General features: G+C 32.3%; 1 protein-coding gene across 3 annotated transcripts in view; it reads left to right on the top strand.

Annotated features, from left to right (window-relative positions):
- The window catches only part of LOC113395647 (max-binding protein MNT-like), a 34,941-nt gene that overhangs the window by 10,332 nt on the left and 4,899 nt on the right, over positions 1-19,710 (top strand). The window contains exons 1-7 of one of the 3 annotated variants that reach the window (XM_064218157.1): positions 6,617-7,123; positions 13,590-13,818; positions 16,926-17,169; positions 17,771-17,906; positions 18,116-18,177; positions 18,306-18,422; positions 18,729-18,806. In XM_064218157.1, the coding sequence (XP_064074227.1) occupies positions 6,745-7,123; positions 13,590-13,818; positions 16,926-17,169; positions 17,771-17,906; positions 18,116-18,177; positions 18,306-18,422; positions 18,729-18,806 (1,245 nt within the window). In that variant the 5' untranslated portion in view covers positions 6,617-6,744. Of the gene's footprint in view, positions 1-6,616; positions 7,124-13,589; positions 13,819-16,925; positions 17,170-17,770; positions 17,907-18,115; positions 18,184-18,305; positions 18,423-18,728; positions 18,807-19,710 lie in introns of those variants that run through there. The other 2 variants (XM_026633292.2, XM_026633293.2) reach the window with 2 other exon arrangements.

The following is a 19,710-nucleotide window of genomic DNA, read 5'->3' as shown; positions in this document are numbered from 1 at the left end:
CCCTCGCACGACCTTATCGGTACCTGCACCCACTTATTCATGTGTTCCTGTGACTTGCACTCGATACAATAATCGTTCCCTCCTTTTTCTCGCGGCAAAGGATTACGTGACCCATAGGCGTAAAATGTTCATTGTTCAAGAATAGCCTTGAAGGGTTTGGTATTTTTCTAGAATTATTTTGAATATTAAATATTTTTGCAAACATAGGTATAAAATAAAGATAGTTCTTAATTATTTCACTTCCGCAAATTACTTCCTATGTTGGTGGTTATATTGTATTATTCAATAAAAAAAACATTAAAATTCTACATAAAATATATTATATATATATATCTTCAATAGAACGAAGTACCAACATGTGTCATAGCGTAGGAGGAAGGTACTCATGTACTAGTATCGTATAACATAATATAGAAATCCTATTAATCAAATTAGCGCTCGCATTGACACGCAAATTAGTCTGTTCAATTCTGCTTGGATTACACATAGTTTACGATAGAACTATGTAATATCATGTTACGGACATAATAACGATATTTGTAATAGTATTAATGTGGTTTTTATCTAAATAATATACTTAAATGTTGCAAATGTTAGTAACAGTGCGTCGGCGTCGTCACTTAACCGTCTTTTATTAGAAAGTTTAGCGATATTGTGCATAAGGAGCGAAGTGCGGGACACGGTGGACACTTCTACATTCGCACCGTCGCCAACACAACCCGATTCGGTTGCAACGTTCCATTCACCTTATTCGCCGCCGTCGAGGTTCAGTGACTCCGCCGGTGACCGACTAACTCTTCAAACACGTCATCGGCGTGCTAATGCCGCCGTTTCATCACCAACAGCTATCGCCGCGCTGCTCTTAACATTCTGTAGGTGTATCGCGGCGCAGCCGTTGTTGCGACCTCGTTTCGAGGTAGTCGAATGTGACGCGCCGCGTGTCGACGTCGGGCGTGCAGCGTTATGTAAAATGAGACAGTGCAGCGGCGAGTGTTGCGCTCGACCGCGTGCGCGCCCCCCGCCTGCAGTCCTCCCCTCGCGATTTCGTCCGGCGGCGGCTGGCGAGCGGCGCGGCGCGGGGCTCGGAGGTCGCGCTCCTCCCGCCTCTGCCCTCCGAGACGCGTTGTAGTTCTACAATCCGCGATCGGCGGCCGCTCAGTCGTCGAGCGGAGTTCGTCGGCACCGGTCGGTTTCGTGTCCGGGAGCCGTTTTCTCTCTTTTCGATATCGTGACGTATTACAGCTCCGGTCGCCTTCGACGCGCAGCCATTTCGGGAGTTCGTAGTGAATCCGTGGGTGCGTTTGCGACGGCCACGAACGTCGAGCGTCGGCGGTTGCGGATTAAAATAGCGTTCGTTATCATCGCAACCTCGAACGGCGAGACGAGATAGCGCGAGGTCGGCGGCACCTGCGCGCCGCGCCCCACGTGCGCGTCCGCTGCAGCCGACAATTAGCAAGTGGCACCCGCTGTCCCCTCTGCTCCTCTCTATCTCTCGGGCTGGCTACCACACTAGAATTGTCTGGACTTTGCTCATTCTAGAACAGATACAAAGCATTTATTTTTACTGGTAATTTTTTACCTTTTATTATCTGGAACCTGAATAATACCTTGAATGGTATTTATCATCATATTTACTCGAAAATTATTTAATTTTAAAATAACCTTGACATGAAATAAAAGATCTGACAAGAGTTATTTAACCAGATAAAATATAATTTAAAATAATATTGTAAACGGAACATAAAATAATGAAATCGCTATGAAATCATCATTGTCAAATATTTCACCTTTGAACATATTCATTCGCGATGTTCGCAGAATGGTATTTACGTTAACGTTATATATACATAATATTTTGTTATTGTTATTTTACGTACCAAATATTTTATCGGATTCAAGTAATTTTATCTTAATTCAATATTGTATATACAATATTATCACAAAGGCAGTATTCGTTCGGTCTTTGTTTTCTTTACGTAGAGAGATTAAAATTTATCTGCAGGTTTTGTTTCTGTGAAAATCACATCGCCTTCGGTGTGTTCATATAACTTACTATGAGAATTCGACTGCACAGCAAAGTAACGCAGGCGGATATGAATGAAAACAATGACTGCAATAGTAATACAATTAATTAAATGTTATAATGTAAAATTGCACAAATCCGACAGTACATGCATGGATTGGTTTTACCTGCTTCTGAGAGATGTGCACGATGTACATTTAATTCACGTTAATTGGATATAAATAAAATGCATTTTTTTAAAAACAAATGACATCGTGAGGCAGGGATCAAAAATAATAATGACATACTGACGCACATACCAGATCATTAATTACAATCGAGGTTATCATTTTAATTATGAAAAAGAACTCGGATAATTTTCTGAAATTGTCGTAAATATTTTTTTTTTTTTATCTTAATAGAGTGACAATATATTTTGAATTTATTTTCAATCGCTGTCTCGAACTAAAATATTTTATTCAGTTTACTTTGACTTGTTGAAAAAAATGAAAATCAGGGAGACGATCGCTAAATTGTTTAATTTAATTTCGGGAGGTATTCATTTCAATGATAGTACTATATATTTTTCGATTTGTACACGTATGACCATCGATATACGCGAATGAAATTTATACATATATTTATTTAATTGTAGTACCTGATTGTACTCATATGACCATTTCGACCTAAAAAGAAGAGCGTTAACTCTTTTTTTAATGATTTTGAATTACAATCATAGTTATGCTAAAAATGTAGTAGTTGATTTTTTCTTTATATTATATATGTGCAATTAAGGCGCATTCAAGAATTGTGTCGTCTAATAAAATGCTATGCTCAATAAAAAAAATTTCATTCCTACATTAAAATTGAAATATTTGTCCAAAAGATTGTATTTTTAGCTGTTATATTTATTCTCCTTAATAATTCACAGATTTTAGTTAATCAATGATACAGTGCCTACGAACTTTGAACAAAGATATATTTTTTGTGTAACGACTACTGAGTAGATCTTACCTTAGCCTTAACAAGCAAAAAAAAGCAAATTTTCAAAGACAAAATAAAATAATCGATCTATAGAAGAACAAATTTACACTATTTTACATAATGTTAAACTCAAACAAGATCTATAGCTTATTAAAATCGAAAAAGGATTAGACATAAAGGAATCTTACATTCGCTAATAGTTCTGCTATATTAGTCACAACAAATATAGAACTTGATTAATATATATTTATAATATAAAATTATTCCACTTAACTACTTATATCCATTTTTATTTTACTTCGTATCTTCTAATAAGCTGTAATTCATTGAATAAAATGCCATTTTTCGCAAATCCAAAATTAACATCATAGATTACATTAAAGCTCTCGGCCAATCATGTCGTAGTAACTGAATGTTAAAAATTTTTTTTTTTCTATTACTTGTGGTTGGATTATTTATACGTATAACGTATGAATAATTGAATTTTGCGACTAAATTTTTCCCAATATCGGACTAAAACTGAATTTCATTGTCTTTTTTGTATCTGACAATTGTTTTACAGCTATATATTTTTGGCTGACTGGGCACTTGACATGTACATTATGGGTATTTAAAAATAAAAATGAATGCAGTTGAAACCGCGGTACAGCTAGCATAAAAATGATAAATCAAAATAAGTTAATGTCAAAATAAACATATTTGAAACTTAATGTTCTTATAAGCCAGGCTTTAGCAGAAAATCTTAAATAATTAAATTATACTATTAATATTGCACAATATCAACAAAATTTGCGCTAAGTATAAACAAAGGGATTTCAAAAATCCTTTTCTAGGTTAGTAGTATCTATGTTGTGTATACTAATTGATAATAATTTTCCATGGTTTTTCCAAAACAGCACAGGTTTATTGTTGAATTTCTATATCTAATTATGGCATATTTCTTACAGAAGATTTTTTATTATAGTGTATACGTAATCTTTTGGTATACTAATAAAAATATATACGTGTGATTGACACCAAATAACTATTCTACAGTAATTGATGATACGTTTTACGAAGAAGCAAAATTATTACTAACTTTTATACGAAGTTTAACCTATTTCAATTAAATACAATACAAATAAATATATTGAAAAATTAAATATGCTATATATATAATATAATTTAATCGATCATATCTTAAACGCCTAAAATCTTTAAAAATAAAACATTTTTCAAGGTGTTTTGTTTTTCGTAGTTGGCAACATGTAATACGAAAACACGCACAGAGATACGTGAAGCATTTTCATTTTGATAATAATGCATTTACAAATTGTTTGATCTGACATAGTTTCACCACTACTCGGAAAATTGTTTTGCTCTGACATTTGTGATGAAGTCATATTGCATTTTCAATTTAAACTTAATATGAATAGTTGCGGGTAATCCATGCCTTTGTGAGTCTTGTTTTCGTCACGGAATTGTTATAAGGATAAGATTCTGGCGCGGCTTATAGAATGTTATATGCTGTAGAAAAAAAATCATCAATACGATTCGCTTAGTGACAACTCACAGTATACCATAGCAATACCACATAACAATGATTTTGAATTATCAACTCTAACTTATACTTTATGTAGACCGCGGTTTAATTTTAAGACCTCACTTTACTAAAAATACTCTCGGTATTAATAAAAACTATTTACACCGCCGACCTTTGATTATATGTGACTTTGAATATTCCCTAATTAATAATTTAATTTAGCATAATTATTTTAGTTTATTTTTCTTTTCACACCTTGTGATGCCTTACAATCAAAGAATATTATAAATAATGTAGTACTTATTTATAACCTATAATATATTTTTGAGGTGACAAAATTAGAAAAATCTATACTTTAAAAAAAAAACAGTTATTTTTACAAACCGCTTCTTAGTATTTAATAATTTTAAAATTCTGTGGTAATATTATTTCTGGCTCAGTGTTAAAATACTGGTATAATTTAATTGGAAAAAAGTCTGTTTAACTTCTTGATATTCTATTTCTTTTGTCTTTATGCAATTTCTAATGGAGTGAACTATAATTTACAAATCGTAGCAAGAGTAACGAAGTACTTATATAACATATAAACACATACACGTGTCCGCCAGTCTTAGTTACGTAACAAATATGGTATAATACGTTTACATTCGAACCGATATAGGTACACACATTATATTCACTGTTTAATGTTTTGATTTTTGTGAGTTCAAAATAAATGTATTATGTTTATATAAATGAGTCAGTATTCATAATTATTACTATTGGTGTATTATATATATTCGATGTATTTAAAATGCAGATTAGTTTGTAACATGTAGAACAGATTGCGCTTAATATTTTCTAAATCTAATCTAATTAAGAGAAGTCATGTGTAGATCAAACTACGCAAGAGTAATCAGCATTAACTATTGTTTGTTTAATATTTCAAACAATGTTGCCCCATTCAACGTGTTTTCATCGGCATGGGCACCGCCCAACACGTATACATTAGACCTGACTAACAATAATGTTTATAGGTTCATAACCAAAACACCTGCTTTTTTATGTAACTTTACGTACGTATTAGTTACTATGTACTATTTTCGCCACCATTAAACAGGAGATATTTTTTATATACTTAAAAAATGACACGGAAGATAAATGAACAAAAAGAAACAAATTTACTAAAAGAAAAATGTTTTTCTCTTTTGAATCGAAAATGTCTGCCAATTCGGTTGCTTTATGTACCAGGGCAACATTCTACTGAAGGAGGTGGAGATAACAGTTACTATTGCGTTGGCGTCGGAGTGCGAAGTGGAGGGCGGGAGGCAAGTGCACGTGCCCGTAGCTCCATGCGACTGTGCATGCCGTCCTCCCCCCTCACTTGTTGAACACATCCACACTATCAGTAGCGCTGGCCTTCGAGCCACATGAGCATGACACCTCGCCCATTCTAATGTACTATCTCACTCGTACATGTTTGTGCTCATAGCGCTCTCTTCTTTTGTGCAGAAAATATCTTTTACGCAAAATCGTATCGAGTATTCTACAATACAATTTGGTTAAATCGAAATATAAAACAAATCGTGGAATTTATTTATGCACATAGCTGTTTAGGTAACTTTTCAAACATATTTTTTAATCGTAAAAGATATTTTACATTATGTAGGGGGTTGTTAAATTTATTTAAAAGCGTTTTGCTTACTAGGAAGGACTGTTATATTATGATCTGTACATACCTGTATAATAGCCCAATTTTTTAACGTAAATAATTAATTGACGTAGAAATTATATAATTTGATTGGAAAGAAAATCAAATAAAAAATACGTTAATTAAAGTTGAATAAAAGAAAATTTATCAAATCTATGACGGTGATTATTTGTGGAAGTTTGAATACATTGTTGTTGATTGTTAGTCACCGTGAGTTTGATTAATCTTGCAAAAAATATTAATATTATTGGGGCATATTGTTGGCTCTGCCGAAAATATATTATGCAAAATATTTTGTATATATTGTATATATATTTATATAAATTTCATTATTTTAAACACTCGTTTCCGTAAACTAAAAATCGTTGTTTGACCCTCGCTAACGCACCCTCATAAATTTATCCATTTTTGTGTGCAGATGATATTTTAAAAGTGAAATAACAAGTTAAATATATAAATTAACTATGTGTGTTGTTGTAAACATTGAATTTGTAACAATGAGGACTAGTGAAGTGCAAAGTTAAAAATTATCGTGCCGAATAAAGGATGGGTATATTCATGGAAATCAAAGCCAATTTGGTCACTGCCAGTTACCGGGGACGTGGTGCTGAGCCGCAGCTATATGACACAATGAATGCGCCCAGGGATGCCTTCTACTCAGACACGCTGCATACCATTGCTATAAATACTAGGGAAACAGAATTTGGCAGTATAGTTGAGCCTATCCCTATTATGCTAAAGACTTATCAACAATTTCAACCAAACGGTCACAATATTAACGGCTATGGACACCCGCATCCGGTAATAGCTTCTCTTAATTCTGCACCACTGTCACCGACGGTCGAAAGTCCGGTTAAAGAAGAAGCGAAGGACAAGCAAAAAATCGCAAGGCCTCCTAAAAAGAAATGGATCAAAGAGTATTTGGGTAAGTTAAACTAATCGTCGATAGCGCTTATAAAATTATTTTCCATTTAATAGATGCAATTAGTAATTACCGAAAAACAACCGTTAACCTTGTAATATTGAATTAGTTATAAGTGTTAATAATGGAGACAGACTCGTGGCACGTCTTACGTAGCGTATACGTGAGCACAACTTAAATGCATCGTTAGTGTAACTTTTCTTAAATGGAACGCTTTAAAAATGTGTTTAATACGTAATACGTAAGCTTGGGTAAGACTTTTTATTTTAAAAAATCGAACACTCAATTATCTCGTTAGCTATTGTGGAATTGCTATAATGATGAATATGTCAAAGTATATCCTCGTGCAAGTCCATAGGTAGTTATTAGTTTGCACTACGGAACCAATAGAATTAATACAATGATTTCTTGCGCTTAAAAATATTAATTTAAACTGTATTATAATTAAATGCAAAGCCACTGAAAACTAAAATAAAAGTAAAATATAATAAAATAAAGTAAAAGATATAAATATTATTTAACAAAATTATTATCGTGTTTTGGTTTTTTTTTTTGAGAAATACATTAAGTAACTTTATTTTTTACCATAGTCAAATGTACAAGTATTAAAAAATAACAATTTTACGTAATCGATAGACGCAAATGCACTGTTAAAATCCAATAAAGATGTGTCTGATTGTAGTATTGCGTAATAGAAGTTTCTAAAGCTGCCACCCACTGGGTTACAAATCGACGGCGTGTTTACATCACGACTCCTCTAAACAATTTTTTAAAAACTAACCGAATTGAGATTATATACTAAACGTTCGAGTTAACTTTATGTGAAATAATTTTCAAAGCATCATGTTTATTAAATTATAGTCTCAAGTTGTTTCAACATTAAGTTGTAAGAAATATACAAACATATAGTTTTTTAAGATCACCAGGGAAGAATAACTCTAAAGAAGAATAATTATCGATGCGATGCATCCGATTCAATAAAAAATTAAAATTTTATAGCGGAAATCAACACCACTATTATTTATTAAGTACTTGTTATTTTTAATAAACGACATATAAAACTCGCCATTGAATCTTACTATGTATTATAGGAAAAATAGCTTCTGGAAATGTTTAAAAAATATAAAATTGTCTAATATTCTTCTTTTTACTACCATAAACAGTCATACTTGACATTTTCTCAATTTTCAAAAAGAAAGTCATTGAAATCACAGATAAAAACTAATTATAAGGAACTATCATTTTTACTCATATTTTCAATATTTCATGTAACAAGACTTTATTTACAATCTACGTAAACGCGATCGCGTTTGTGTTATTGTGACTATCTTAACAAGGTTTTCTCTGTTACACATACAAACGATTACAAATACTTATTTACGCAACTCTTGATCTTAATTGTTTGTATTAAGGACTATATTAACTTCGCCGGGTCTTGAAATTTTCATAGTTACGTGTAAATTATCGTGGACTAGTTGATATCAGTTCTATCCAATGGACTTCTAGAACACGTTTACAGACTTCAGTTTAATTAGCAGACATATGATGTATAATATTTCTTAATGTAACTGTGAGATAAATCCATAAATTACTTTGACCCATTTGAAAATAAAACAACATAATCGAAATACATTTCAATCAAATAGCTACCATCTATTTTTCTCGCATTTCTATAAAACAAAAAGTTTTAGACACCACTATGTACAAAATAAAATTCCTCTTCATAATTAGGGTTTCTTGGGAGGGTTGAGTTTGTTTAGCTTCTTGCTAAATAATGAGTTGAATCATATCTCCTACTATTCCAAAGTAGGAGAAATAAACAAACCTTAGATTTAAATACTCCATGCGATTTGTAATAAGTAATAACTCTACTACATTGTGCACTACAACAGTTATTGTTTAATACTTTATTTACTTATATCCACTATAAATGTATTTCAAAAGTTCTGATAACTGCTTCGTCGACATTTTAAACGCCATTTTTTTTAATTAAGTTTTTTTTTTTTCGTTTTTTTTTTATTAAGTTTGTTAAGATTCGAGATATACACGTCCGGTGAAGCGTATAACTTTCTTTATAAAGAAAACCGCGTCACAGCATGTGTTAGTTATTTAAATGAACGAAGTCTTTATTTATTTGTTAAATAAATAGACAATGCTTTTATATTTTACATATTAGATAGGTAAGTATCGGCCGCGCTGACATAACTATTCAGATAACAAAAATAATTCTTACACGTGCTGGTTAGTAAAAGAACGTCATAAAATGTAGAGCGCAAAAGCGAGGTTGTTGACATTACGATAAAAATATTATTGGCAAGTAGAATTTTTCCTCTCATTTGTAGTTTATTTGCTTTCATATAAGTACATATTTTTTATTTTGATAACGAAAAAAAACGAAAATTATATACGTCAAAATAATGTCGTTATTGTATGCACTTGAATGATATATTTTTTAAACATACTTCCAAAAGTAATTCTACTGTTTTTTGGAAATATTTTGTAATAATTACTACGACGGATTTTGTTAGGAAAAAAAATACGAGGACGGTCGTCGATTATACTCACTACACGTAACTGTCTGTCACGTGCCGACCTGGACCTCCCCACTCCATATTGTATTCTATCCATTTTGGCCTCGCGCTCCTCCCCACTTCATGCGCCGTCGACATAAGCAAAGCAACCATTGTTCCAATTGCAATAATATATAGTCAATTGTCTTATCTTGTGGTCCATCTGGGCTCATATCTTGTCTATAGCAATTCAAAGCACTTCGATAACACGAAGACAAAAAATATTCAAAAATATATGAATTAATAATAATGGTATTGATAAGTTTACATGTGCAGTGTAACCATTTTTTTATAATTATTATAAAAAAAATACACTAGTAAAATAGTAACGAAGGAAATGAGATGAATCTCCGCGATTCGAAGAATTGGCTTCGCGCGGCGCCATGCGCTAGTTTTACCAGGAGATCATATATACTAGGAGACATATTTCTGACGTGACCTGGAAACAGTTTACTTCCATTCAGTTTGATTTTTTCATTAAACGCATTATTAGTACTTTAGGGGTATTACATAACATTTAAAACATTATTATATTGTTAAGTGTGATTCAATATTTCATAATAAAAACATTTATATTTTCATCTGTACTCGTCCTCGAAATGCCAATATCACTATTTTTTGCTCGATCTGAACCACCCGACTACGACATAAACGCCTACGACAATCGGGAGAAGTTCGATTATGACGCACGAGTAGACTCGGCCGTAGCTCCTGTCCCGACATGCTATCCTAGTGGAGTGCAATAGACAGGAGCTATTACGCCATAAATGTAAGTTTTAAAAACGTTAACTATATTTCTCATATATACTTCTCTGGCTAAATAAAATCGGTGGTATTTTTGGATACATAAAATAATTCTGATTGAATTGCGTTTGCAAATTTTTTTAAAATTGCATTGAAATTAATTCCACTAGAACCGTTGTTGTTATTTATTCGTTGACCTCTGTGAAAACAGTTTGGTTGCTTTGGTATCATTGAGAATAAATATTGAATCAAATGAATACTTTGGGATTCACGGGAATAACCACGGGATTACTGTAACTGATTGATAATTTTTTTTTCTGTTGAATTGAACCACCCATTAGAAGATCTCGTTCAAGTATCAAATGATCTGTCCTTTTAATTGTTAATGGTTGAGATCTCTTTCATCGACACAGAAAGTCCTTAGTTAAAAATATATTTGTTAAACTTAATTTATTAGTCTGATATATAAAAAAAAATAAAAATAAATTGAGAATAGAGGAAGATGTAGGTAATATATTCCACAGGATATTTTTTTCATACAGTATACATATATAAATAAATCTATACTATAATAATATTATTAATGCGAAAGTTACTCTGTCTATCTGTATGTCTGTCTGTGTGTTGCTCTTTCACGGCCAAACCACTGAACAGATTTTGATAAAATTTGGTGTGAAGCAAGCTCGAACCCCACAGAACCCCAATTTTTTTATGCCTTACCAACCCCCTAAAACTCGAGCGAAATCGCAGATGACAACTAGTTAAGGATATATTAAAGATTGATGAAAAAAAACAACTACGTGTTATCGACCGGTTCTTCTTGGTAGAATTTACAATTGCAAATCGTCGGTAGCTTTACATAACCTAACTTGATGATCCAAAAGTGTCTGTTAGTGTCTACTGGCACAAGGAATATTTCTTTATAATGAGTGATTATTTAAATGTATTAAAAATGATTACTAACCAAAGTCGAAATTGTTATTCAAAGTCACGAGTTCACCAGCCTTATGGGTACAATTCTTAGACATTTTACCTATTCAAATTGACGTTAAACGTATTAAAACGACAGGTCAGTAACCAACCACTGATCCGTTTTCCTTTTAGTATTCTTTATTGTATTATATTCTATTGCAAATAAATAATACATTTTCAAATAAATGTAAAATCAAACTTTAAAATTCTTTGTGTATAAAATGTATATTGTATTAAATAATACATTCAGATTATCTTCTGTATCTAAGATATATATTTATAGGAATAATAATTGATATTGTTTAATCTGTTGGTTTTCATTTAAGGTAAAAATATTACATATTAAACAATCGGTAATTTTAATTAATAGTAAGAAAAATTGGTTACGTATTTAACTCATTCAAGATGATATAATTTTTCAATCCACAGACTGCACAATATAAATCTTAGTATCATTATGAATACTTCCATCATTCATCATTCTCAATCATTTTTATTGCATTATTTATTATTAATATGGTACGCTTGATAAACGTGCCTTGATAATGTTATTCCGCAACAAACTCTTTCGGAACTGCGAGCAACAACCGTATTTTTGGAACTACGAGCGTTTAGTCCCAAGGGGCCCAAGTTAGTAAATTCCATAGGACACTGGACTTTATCGTTATATCGACTATATAGATTACACTTCAAAAGAGTTGAGAAATGACAACTTTGTTTATGGAATTGATAGACCGTAGACGAATGTGATAGAAGTACTGTTTTTCGGTGTTGTGTAGTTCCATTTTTTAAATTACTTAAGGTTTGGTCGCTTGTAAAACAAATGCTATGGAATGTCAACTTTGGCAGTTGTAACAACATACACAATTTACTTTCTAACATAGAAACAGCTGATTCTCTTCTGAAGGTGAGAATACATGTTTTTGTGTAACTACAAACACCATTGCGATGCCATGGCCATAAAAGCTGGATTGTGGATTGACGATAGATAGCCTTATCAAGATACATATACAAATAAATGCAAATTCTGATTGTTTGTTTTATGAAATTCTTGTACATAATCACGTTAATCCCGCGAGATGGCCACAATTAATATGATGGAGTGGGTGGAGTTTCATAAAATCCGTTCTTAACGGATATCTAAACCCAACAAGGAACCTAACTGTCAAATTTTAAGTTTTGAAAGTGTTTCAGTTTCTGAGATTTCGTGATTAATCAGTGAGTGGTATTTCGCTTTTAAATACATATAGGTATAGATTGACACTAGATAATGGAAAAGATTACTTTGAAATAATATTGACAATCTTGCAAAAACATATGTTGATCAAAAAGAAAGATGTTAATAAAATAATATATTTAATTATTTACCTATTTATAATGATTATTACGACTGAAATGTTTTTCCAAATCTACACTACACAGCGATAACTGTTCGTGTATTAAAAATACGGATAGTTTTTAGACGGAGGCATAATTTGAAAATTATTCTTTTGTACATTCATGCAAAGTTATAATCGAAGAATATAACGACGTTTTACTAATTGCATTAAATTGTTTAGAGTTAATGACCATTTTGCGTAAGCAGTTTTTATAATACATATGTATGTAGTAAGCACGTAAGCAGTTTTCGCAAGACGCTAGTTTTACAGAGTACAGAATCGTAATATTATTAATTATTATACGTTACGATCAGCCTTTCGGGTTAGAATAGCGCGAGTCGACGAGCAGCTGATTTTCGGCGTAGCAACTAGTAATGTCAAAAAACTGGCGTGCTTACTCTGTTTTATTTTACGTCATTCTATAGACCACGCCTATGTTTTCTGTCTCTTTTCCTCAACTCAATTCCAACGTTCTGACTTCGCTTTTATGTCCAAAAATATTTCTATTACAAAAGAATATGAACTTTATTGACTACGGTATTACGTCGTTTTTAAAATATTGAAGGTGAATACGCTGAAGTATTACAACCGTCTCATTCACTCGTATACGACCTTTCGTTTCATCGTTGTTGAACTCTTACCTTGGTATGTTCGCCTAGTACTTTACCGCCACAGACTGCAGCCGCCGATGAGCGGTTGACACGGATTTGACATGTCGGCCATCGTCAACACGTCCGTTCGTAGGTTGTTTCGAGAAAATTAAACGTAGTAGTGGTTTTCTTACACGTAGTTCTTTGTTTACAGAGGAGGAGCCGAAGTCGCCGGTGTCCGTGCGACTGACAGGAGTATCGGTGACGCGTAGTAATGGCGTGGTGCGGCCGACGTCGCCGGTGCCGGTGGTGCCCCCTGCGCCTGTGCCTATCGCGCCCCTCGCGCCCCTCGCGCCGGTCCCTATACCCGCCGTACCGCCCTCCGCGCCTCTCGACTTCGTACAAGAACATTCCAGGTCGCGTAATACAAACAATAGTCATGGGTGAGTTATGTTCTCCCAGTAAGTACAATGCTCAAATCAGCTGGTATTGAATTCTTCGTACCACGTGCTTGCGAATTTAATCTGTAATTTTGTTCTGTTATGACGTCAACAGTTAGAAAGTAATCATTATTAAAGTTAAGTTTTATTATTTATAGTATCGGTGGCTGACGGTAGCGGATTAAATAAAAAACATATTTTAAAATCTGTTTTATGAATCCTCCATATTTAGAAATACCTCCGCTATTTGAACTACTTTCGATGAAACCAGTATTTAAGTTTTGTTTTAATAATAGCTGCTATATGTTTCTTTTATCTCGTATATTGCAAGATCTTTTTTGTACCAGATAGTTGTTTAAATATTTTTAGTCATTATTACTTATAAGGGAAATGGCTGTGAAAGGAGTTTTCGTGTGTTTAATCTGTTGATAATATTCATCTCGTGCTCAGCGGTAAAGGAATACATCGTTAGTAAAATCTTAAGGGTCGGATGAAATGTTAGCATCACATGTATCTACCACAGCATTTGACTATCATGGTAGAAATCCTCAAACCTAATTAGGAGAAGGTCTAATAGTGGGTCATTAACATGGTGTTAATTTTATCAACCATATTTTAAACCATAGACAACTCTGTAAAACTTTAGTAATTATTAGTTATGCTTATATTTTAGTATCACATACAGAACCCTGTAAGCATGGGAACATTGCAATAAACACACAACTAATATAATATCATAACGTAGTTTATTTATACATTCAAAGAAACAAAAATCAACCAAGCATAATTACATTTGCGTAATTAAAAGAATCAAATTGTTAAAAAGTATATATATATATATCTGGGTGTGACGTGTTTGCTTGTGAATATCAATTTCATTCATTTAGATATTACGTCTATTTTGAACCAACTTCAAAACAGGAAGATCTCAATGCTTTTAAAAATTATTGCAATTAAAAAAATGCTCTAAGGTAGCCTATTTCATTGTTATTTAGACGTTAAAGGTTTTATTTGGGTACATTCAAATAAATTTTCTGTCTGTAAAGTCTGTTTTCTATATTTTTTTATTATTAATAATGAAATGGTTAAAACCTATTTAAATAAACAAGTTTTAATATATATTAAGGAATTCCTTCGCCTACCAGGATATAAAGTAAAGTTATGTATAATATAAAAATGCATTTTCATCGGATATAAGAGAAAGAGGTTCTAATTCCGCATAACAAGGGTTGATCTGAGCAAATAAACATCAAAGTTAAATAAACACTTTTAAAAATTATAAAATGCATTTAAGAAAACCTAACCAGTTGATCAAAAATCAAAATATACCCTATTGAAGTAGGCTTTTGCTTTTGAGTCGTCATTATACAAAACTATATTAAGTGAAGCCACCACTGGTTTGGAATGTAGATTCTACCGAGAAGAACCGGCAAATAACTCAGTAGTCTTCTACATTATTACCCACCATTTAAAATACAAATTTATGTTTGTTAAATACAATTATATATGTGATATATCCTGCCTAGAAGTCAATATGTATTAGCTCCACGCAGAGTTATTCCTTGAAAAATGTTAAAGAAAAACTTGATAATTTTAATATGTAAAAAAACTAACAAGTATTATATATTTTTGTGTTTGTAGTGTTTGTTTTGATGAAACCTACCCGATAATTCTGTACTATGTATATGTTTTCAAGATCTGCTATATGAAAAAACCTTGTTCAGGAACAAATGTACAAAAAGATTGGCAGACTTATTTAAAAAAAAAAAAACATGGCAAAACCTGCGTGTCCAATTAAGATTACATTGGTCAATTGAAAACAGCCGTCATTTATTTAGTTTTTTGTATGTTAGTGGTTAATGATTAATAAAAAAATGTGCATTGTTTAACTACTTAAATATAAAACCTAATGTTTTCGTAATTTTTACAATTAAAAATTAATTATTTGTTTACTTTAGGTTTTACAACTATTTATAATTGAGTTGTCCAGGAAACCATTTTTACTCAAAGATTTATGCACAGTTTAAAATAATTATGTACCCGTTTTTGTTTTTAAATATTCGTTTTCGTTAATGAACTTACATTACGCAGCCAATATGATGATAATAATAACTTTTTAGGCTAGAATATACAAGTAAAATATAAATATTGTAATTTAAAATAAATCTTTACTTAAGTTTAGGCGAATTAGCCGAACAAAAGACCTGCGAAGACTTAGATTAAAAAATAGTTATTTTATTAAATTAGACCGATATACATAGATGCCTTAGTAGTAACGACGAATATATTAAGTCCTAGTAGCATCGCCCATGTATTATGTGGCGTTATATATGTAAAGGGGTCGAAAGTGAATCAGTAATTGTATCCTTGCGGTTCGTTCTATCTCGCGCAAGGTTTATATCCAGTGAGCTTATAAATATTTTGTTCCTAAGGTGTTAATAAGTAGGTCGAAAGCCCTCAAAGTGTATTTTTTTTTATTTAACTACTTAAAAGTTACTATCTCCAAGGACAAGGACTTGTGAGATAACAATTGCGTTGTATTGTTCGATATATGGCGCGAGGGCTATTTGCACAGATACAAAATTTTATTAATTATAATATTTTATATTAATACATACTGTATATACAATTGTGGCTTTTAATTAAAATGTAATTAGCTTGTTTTTAAAACAAATGTTTTTATAAGTTTATAATGTTATATATTTACAATTTAATATTTATTTTCGGCATGCAACAATGTTATAAAACCGAAAATTGATTATAATCAAAATAATATGACGCTTAAATCACAGTAACGGATACATTGACACGAATATTAAGTAATTTTATTATTCATCGCCCTATAGATCAGTCCTTGCCGTTGTATGCATCATTAATCTGATGTTATGTAGGCCCTTATTTTATAATTTAATTACAAGAAACTTAAGAGTCATGTCGCATCGTTATTATGGATGTTCCTTGATGGTAAAACAAACATTTTTAGAACATGGTTAGAAGAATAGAAGGCGATAATTACTTGAGTGCAAGTTTATTTAAAAAATATATCGGTTAAAGTTAGGAATCAAATGTTTTTAAATCTTTTACGATAGCTTTGTAATTGTTGTCCACAGACCACCACAAATACCATCGCCCCCATCAGTCAGCAGTAACGGCAGCGGGAGCGGTAGCAATAGCGGTAGCATCGGTAGTGCGCCTCGAGCCGGAACGCGGGAGGTCCACAATAAGTTGGAGAAGAACCGCCGAGCACATCTTAAAGAATGCTTCGAACTCCTCAAGCGTCAGCTGCCCGCTACACCCGACGATAAAAAGACTTCCAACTTATCAATACTTGGCTCGGCTATTCGTTACATTCAGGTAAAACTACAGTTAACGTTAGAATATAATATCGCATAGTTTTCGTAGATATATTTATACATGTTAAAAATGTTAATATTTCGTCTAGCCGTGAATTGCGTGATGGGTGTGGCTCCACACGATGAGATTATAAAACGTCAACAGACTTATTTGCAGAAAAATACTCATGGAATAAAGATTTGGTTACGATTTCATTTTTATGTCAAATAACTTTAAACAGTGCCCATGACTAAATCAATGTCGGTAGGTATATCGTTGAATAAAAATATGCCTTTATTTTTAACACAAATATTTTTTTTATATCAAATTTATCGTTCTAATGCTCAGAGCATTATATACTGCATGGTTTTCTTATAAAATATAATGCACTTAATAATATTAAATTTATTATGTATGTATATTGAATAAAGGAAATGATGCGTGAAGGACCTATGAGTCTTTAATTATAAGTTTTATCTCACGTTTCATATTTTTCTCTGGTCTGTTAATAAAGCACATTGTTGCATAATAATTTTCATTTAGATTCTAGAAAATATCGAGAACACTTTGCCAATATTGCTACATGTTAGCGATGTATGTTATCCTAGTACTTTGTTCATAGGTGCTTCGACGAAAGGAGCGCGAAAGCGAACACGAGATGGAACGACTGGCTCGCGAAAAGATCGCAGCGCAACAGCGGCTCGCCGCGTTGAAGCGAGAAATCTCCGTTCGTGCCACAATACGCCCAAACAGTATTGGTAAGTACCATGACAATTCTTAAGGCTTATGTCAAAAACTCTTTACTTCTATCTAATACATATTTTATTTCTTTATAAATAATACAGTATTTTTTTTATATGACGAATAAAAAGCACATTTTAAATAAATTAGTTTAAAATATTTGACATATAAACAGTAATATTTTGGTACATTTAAAAAAATGAAGTCTAAACTTTTGGGTTTTCAGAAGCTGTTTGCGAAGAAAATGACAGGGACGATCGTGTCAATGGGCAGGTACTGGGAATCCCTGTAAGTGTGAGTTTATTTTTTTAGATTATATTGACTAAAGTATATGCAAATATATACTTATATACATATGAAATGAAATTAGACTTTATTTGAACTTATGTTTATTTATAAAATTTATTTAATTTCAGATTTCTTCTTCGCCGCCACGTTCTGCAATCCGAATGGATTCCTCGCCACCTCGTACACTAAACCTAAGCACGAAGCTGCGTACGTTGCCGATACAAATTACACCTACGACTTCACAGGTATTCACGTCTGCTTATTCACAAAACCTACAAATAAACTTTCCAATTTATTTATTTTTATCAGTAATTATCCGATTTCAATAATTATAATAATAATATAATTATACTTTTGATAATAACTATTAATGACAATAATTTACCAAGTAATTATTAATTTTGTCACGTGTAGTGCGTACAAATTACTTTTTTTTCGTGTAAATTGACCACGAACTCGCATCTGCGTGAGTCGTGACTTGACGCGACCTAACCTTGCTTTGTTTTATAATTAAAACACGGAGATATTATAAGATTTATGTTTTGGTTCAGGTCGTGAGAACGTCGTACGGGACGAGACATAATACCCTTACCCTTACGACGATTGCTCCAGCGGATCCCTCGTTGCAGGTATCATTCTGATTTTTTTTGCATTAATTTTAAATCTTTATTCATACCTCGTTTCTATCAAGCGTGGAATACACAAATATTTTTATTCCAACTTACATTTTTCTCCTTCATTTTCATTATTTTATTTTATTTTCCGATATTAGTTATGTGGTAACATAGTACGCCATTTTTAAAATGTCTTACCTCCACATAGAGGGAAATTTCGTTGGAACACAGCGACTCTTCCATCAATTAGCCTAAATTATATAATACATTGTTTTGTCTATCGCACTTTGGAAATAATAAACACGATTAAAATATTCCCGGCAAATCAAAAATCCTATATCTTTTCCCTCTGGACAATATACTATAGTTAATTTAGTGTACTATATTTACTATACTATAAGGCAGTTATTTCTAAAATATAGGTATGGGTAGGGTCAAACAAAACTTTAAAAAAGCTATACTATAGTCAATTGTTTTGAAACGTACAAAATAATTTAAGTTAGCACCGCTGGTAATGTGCATTCTCCTAACATAAAACCAATTTAACGACATGAATACTCTTAAATCAACGAATAGTATTTTTACGCGCTTTGTATCATTTCGGTGGAAATTATGGTATCTGAAATAGCCAATTCCTACCACAGGAGGAACAAGAACTAAAGACAAATAAATAACTTTCATATTGGATTGACGCGATGTCATTGGTCGAGAGCTTGAATAATCTTTGATATTCATTCTAGATTCGCGAAAGATTGGTTTTTGAGTCTCGGCGAAACTGCTATCGGACCTTTGGAAGTCACATTAAAGTGGATATAAGAAGTTTAGTGGAATAGTGTTGTAATATAAATAAAATAAGATTTATTATTCAAGAAATGTTAGTAGTGCAGAGTACATAGCTGAGCTATTAGAGAATCGTGTG

This window comes from Vanessa tameamea, chromosome 21, assembly GCF_037043105.1.
Source record: "Vanessa tameamea isolate UH-Manoa-2023 chromosome 21, ilVanTame1 primary haplotype, whole genome shotgun sequence".
NCBI lineage: Eukaryota > Metazoa > Arthropoda > Insecta > Lepidoptera > Nymphalidae > Vanessa > Vanessa tameamea.
Note: the sequence above shows the minus strand (reverse complement) of the source record. Positions and strands in the feature narration are given on the sequence as shown.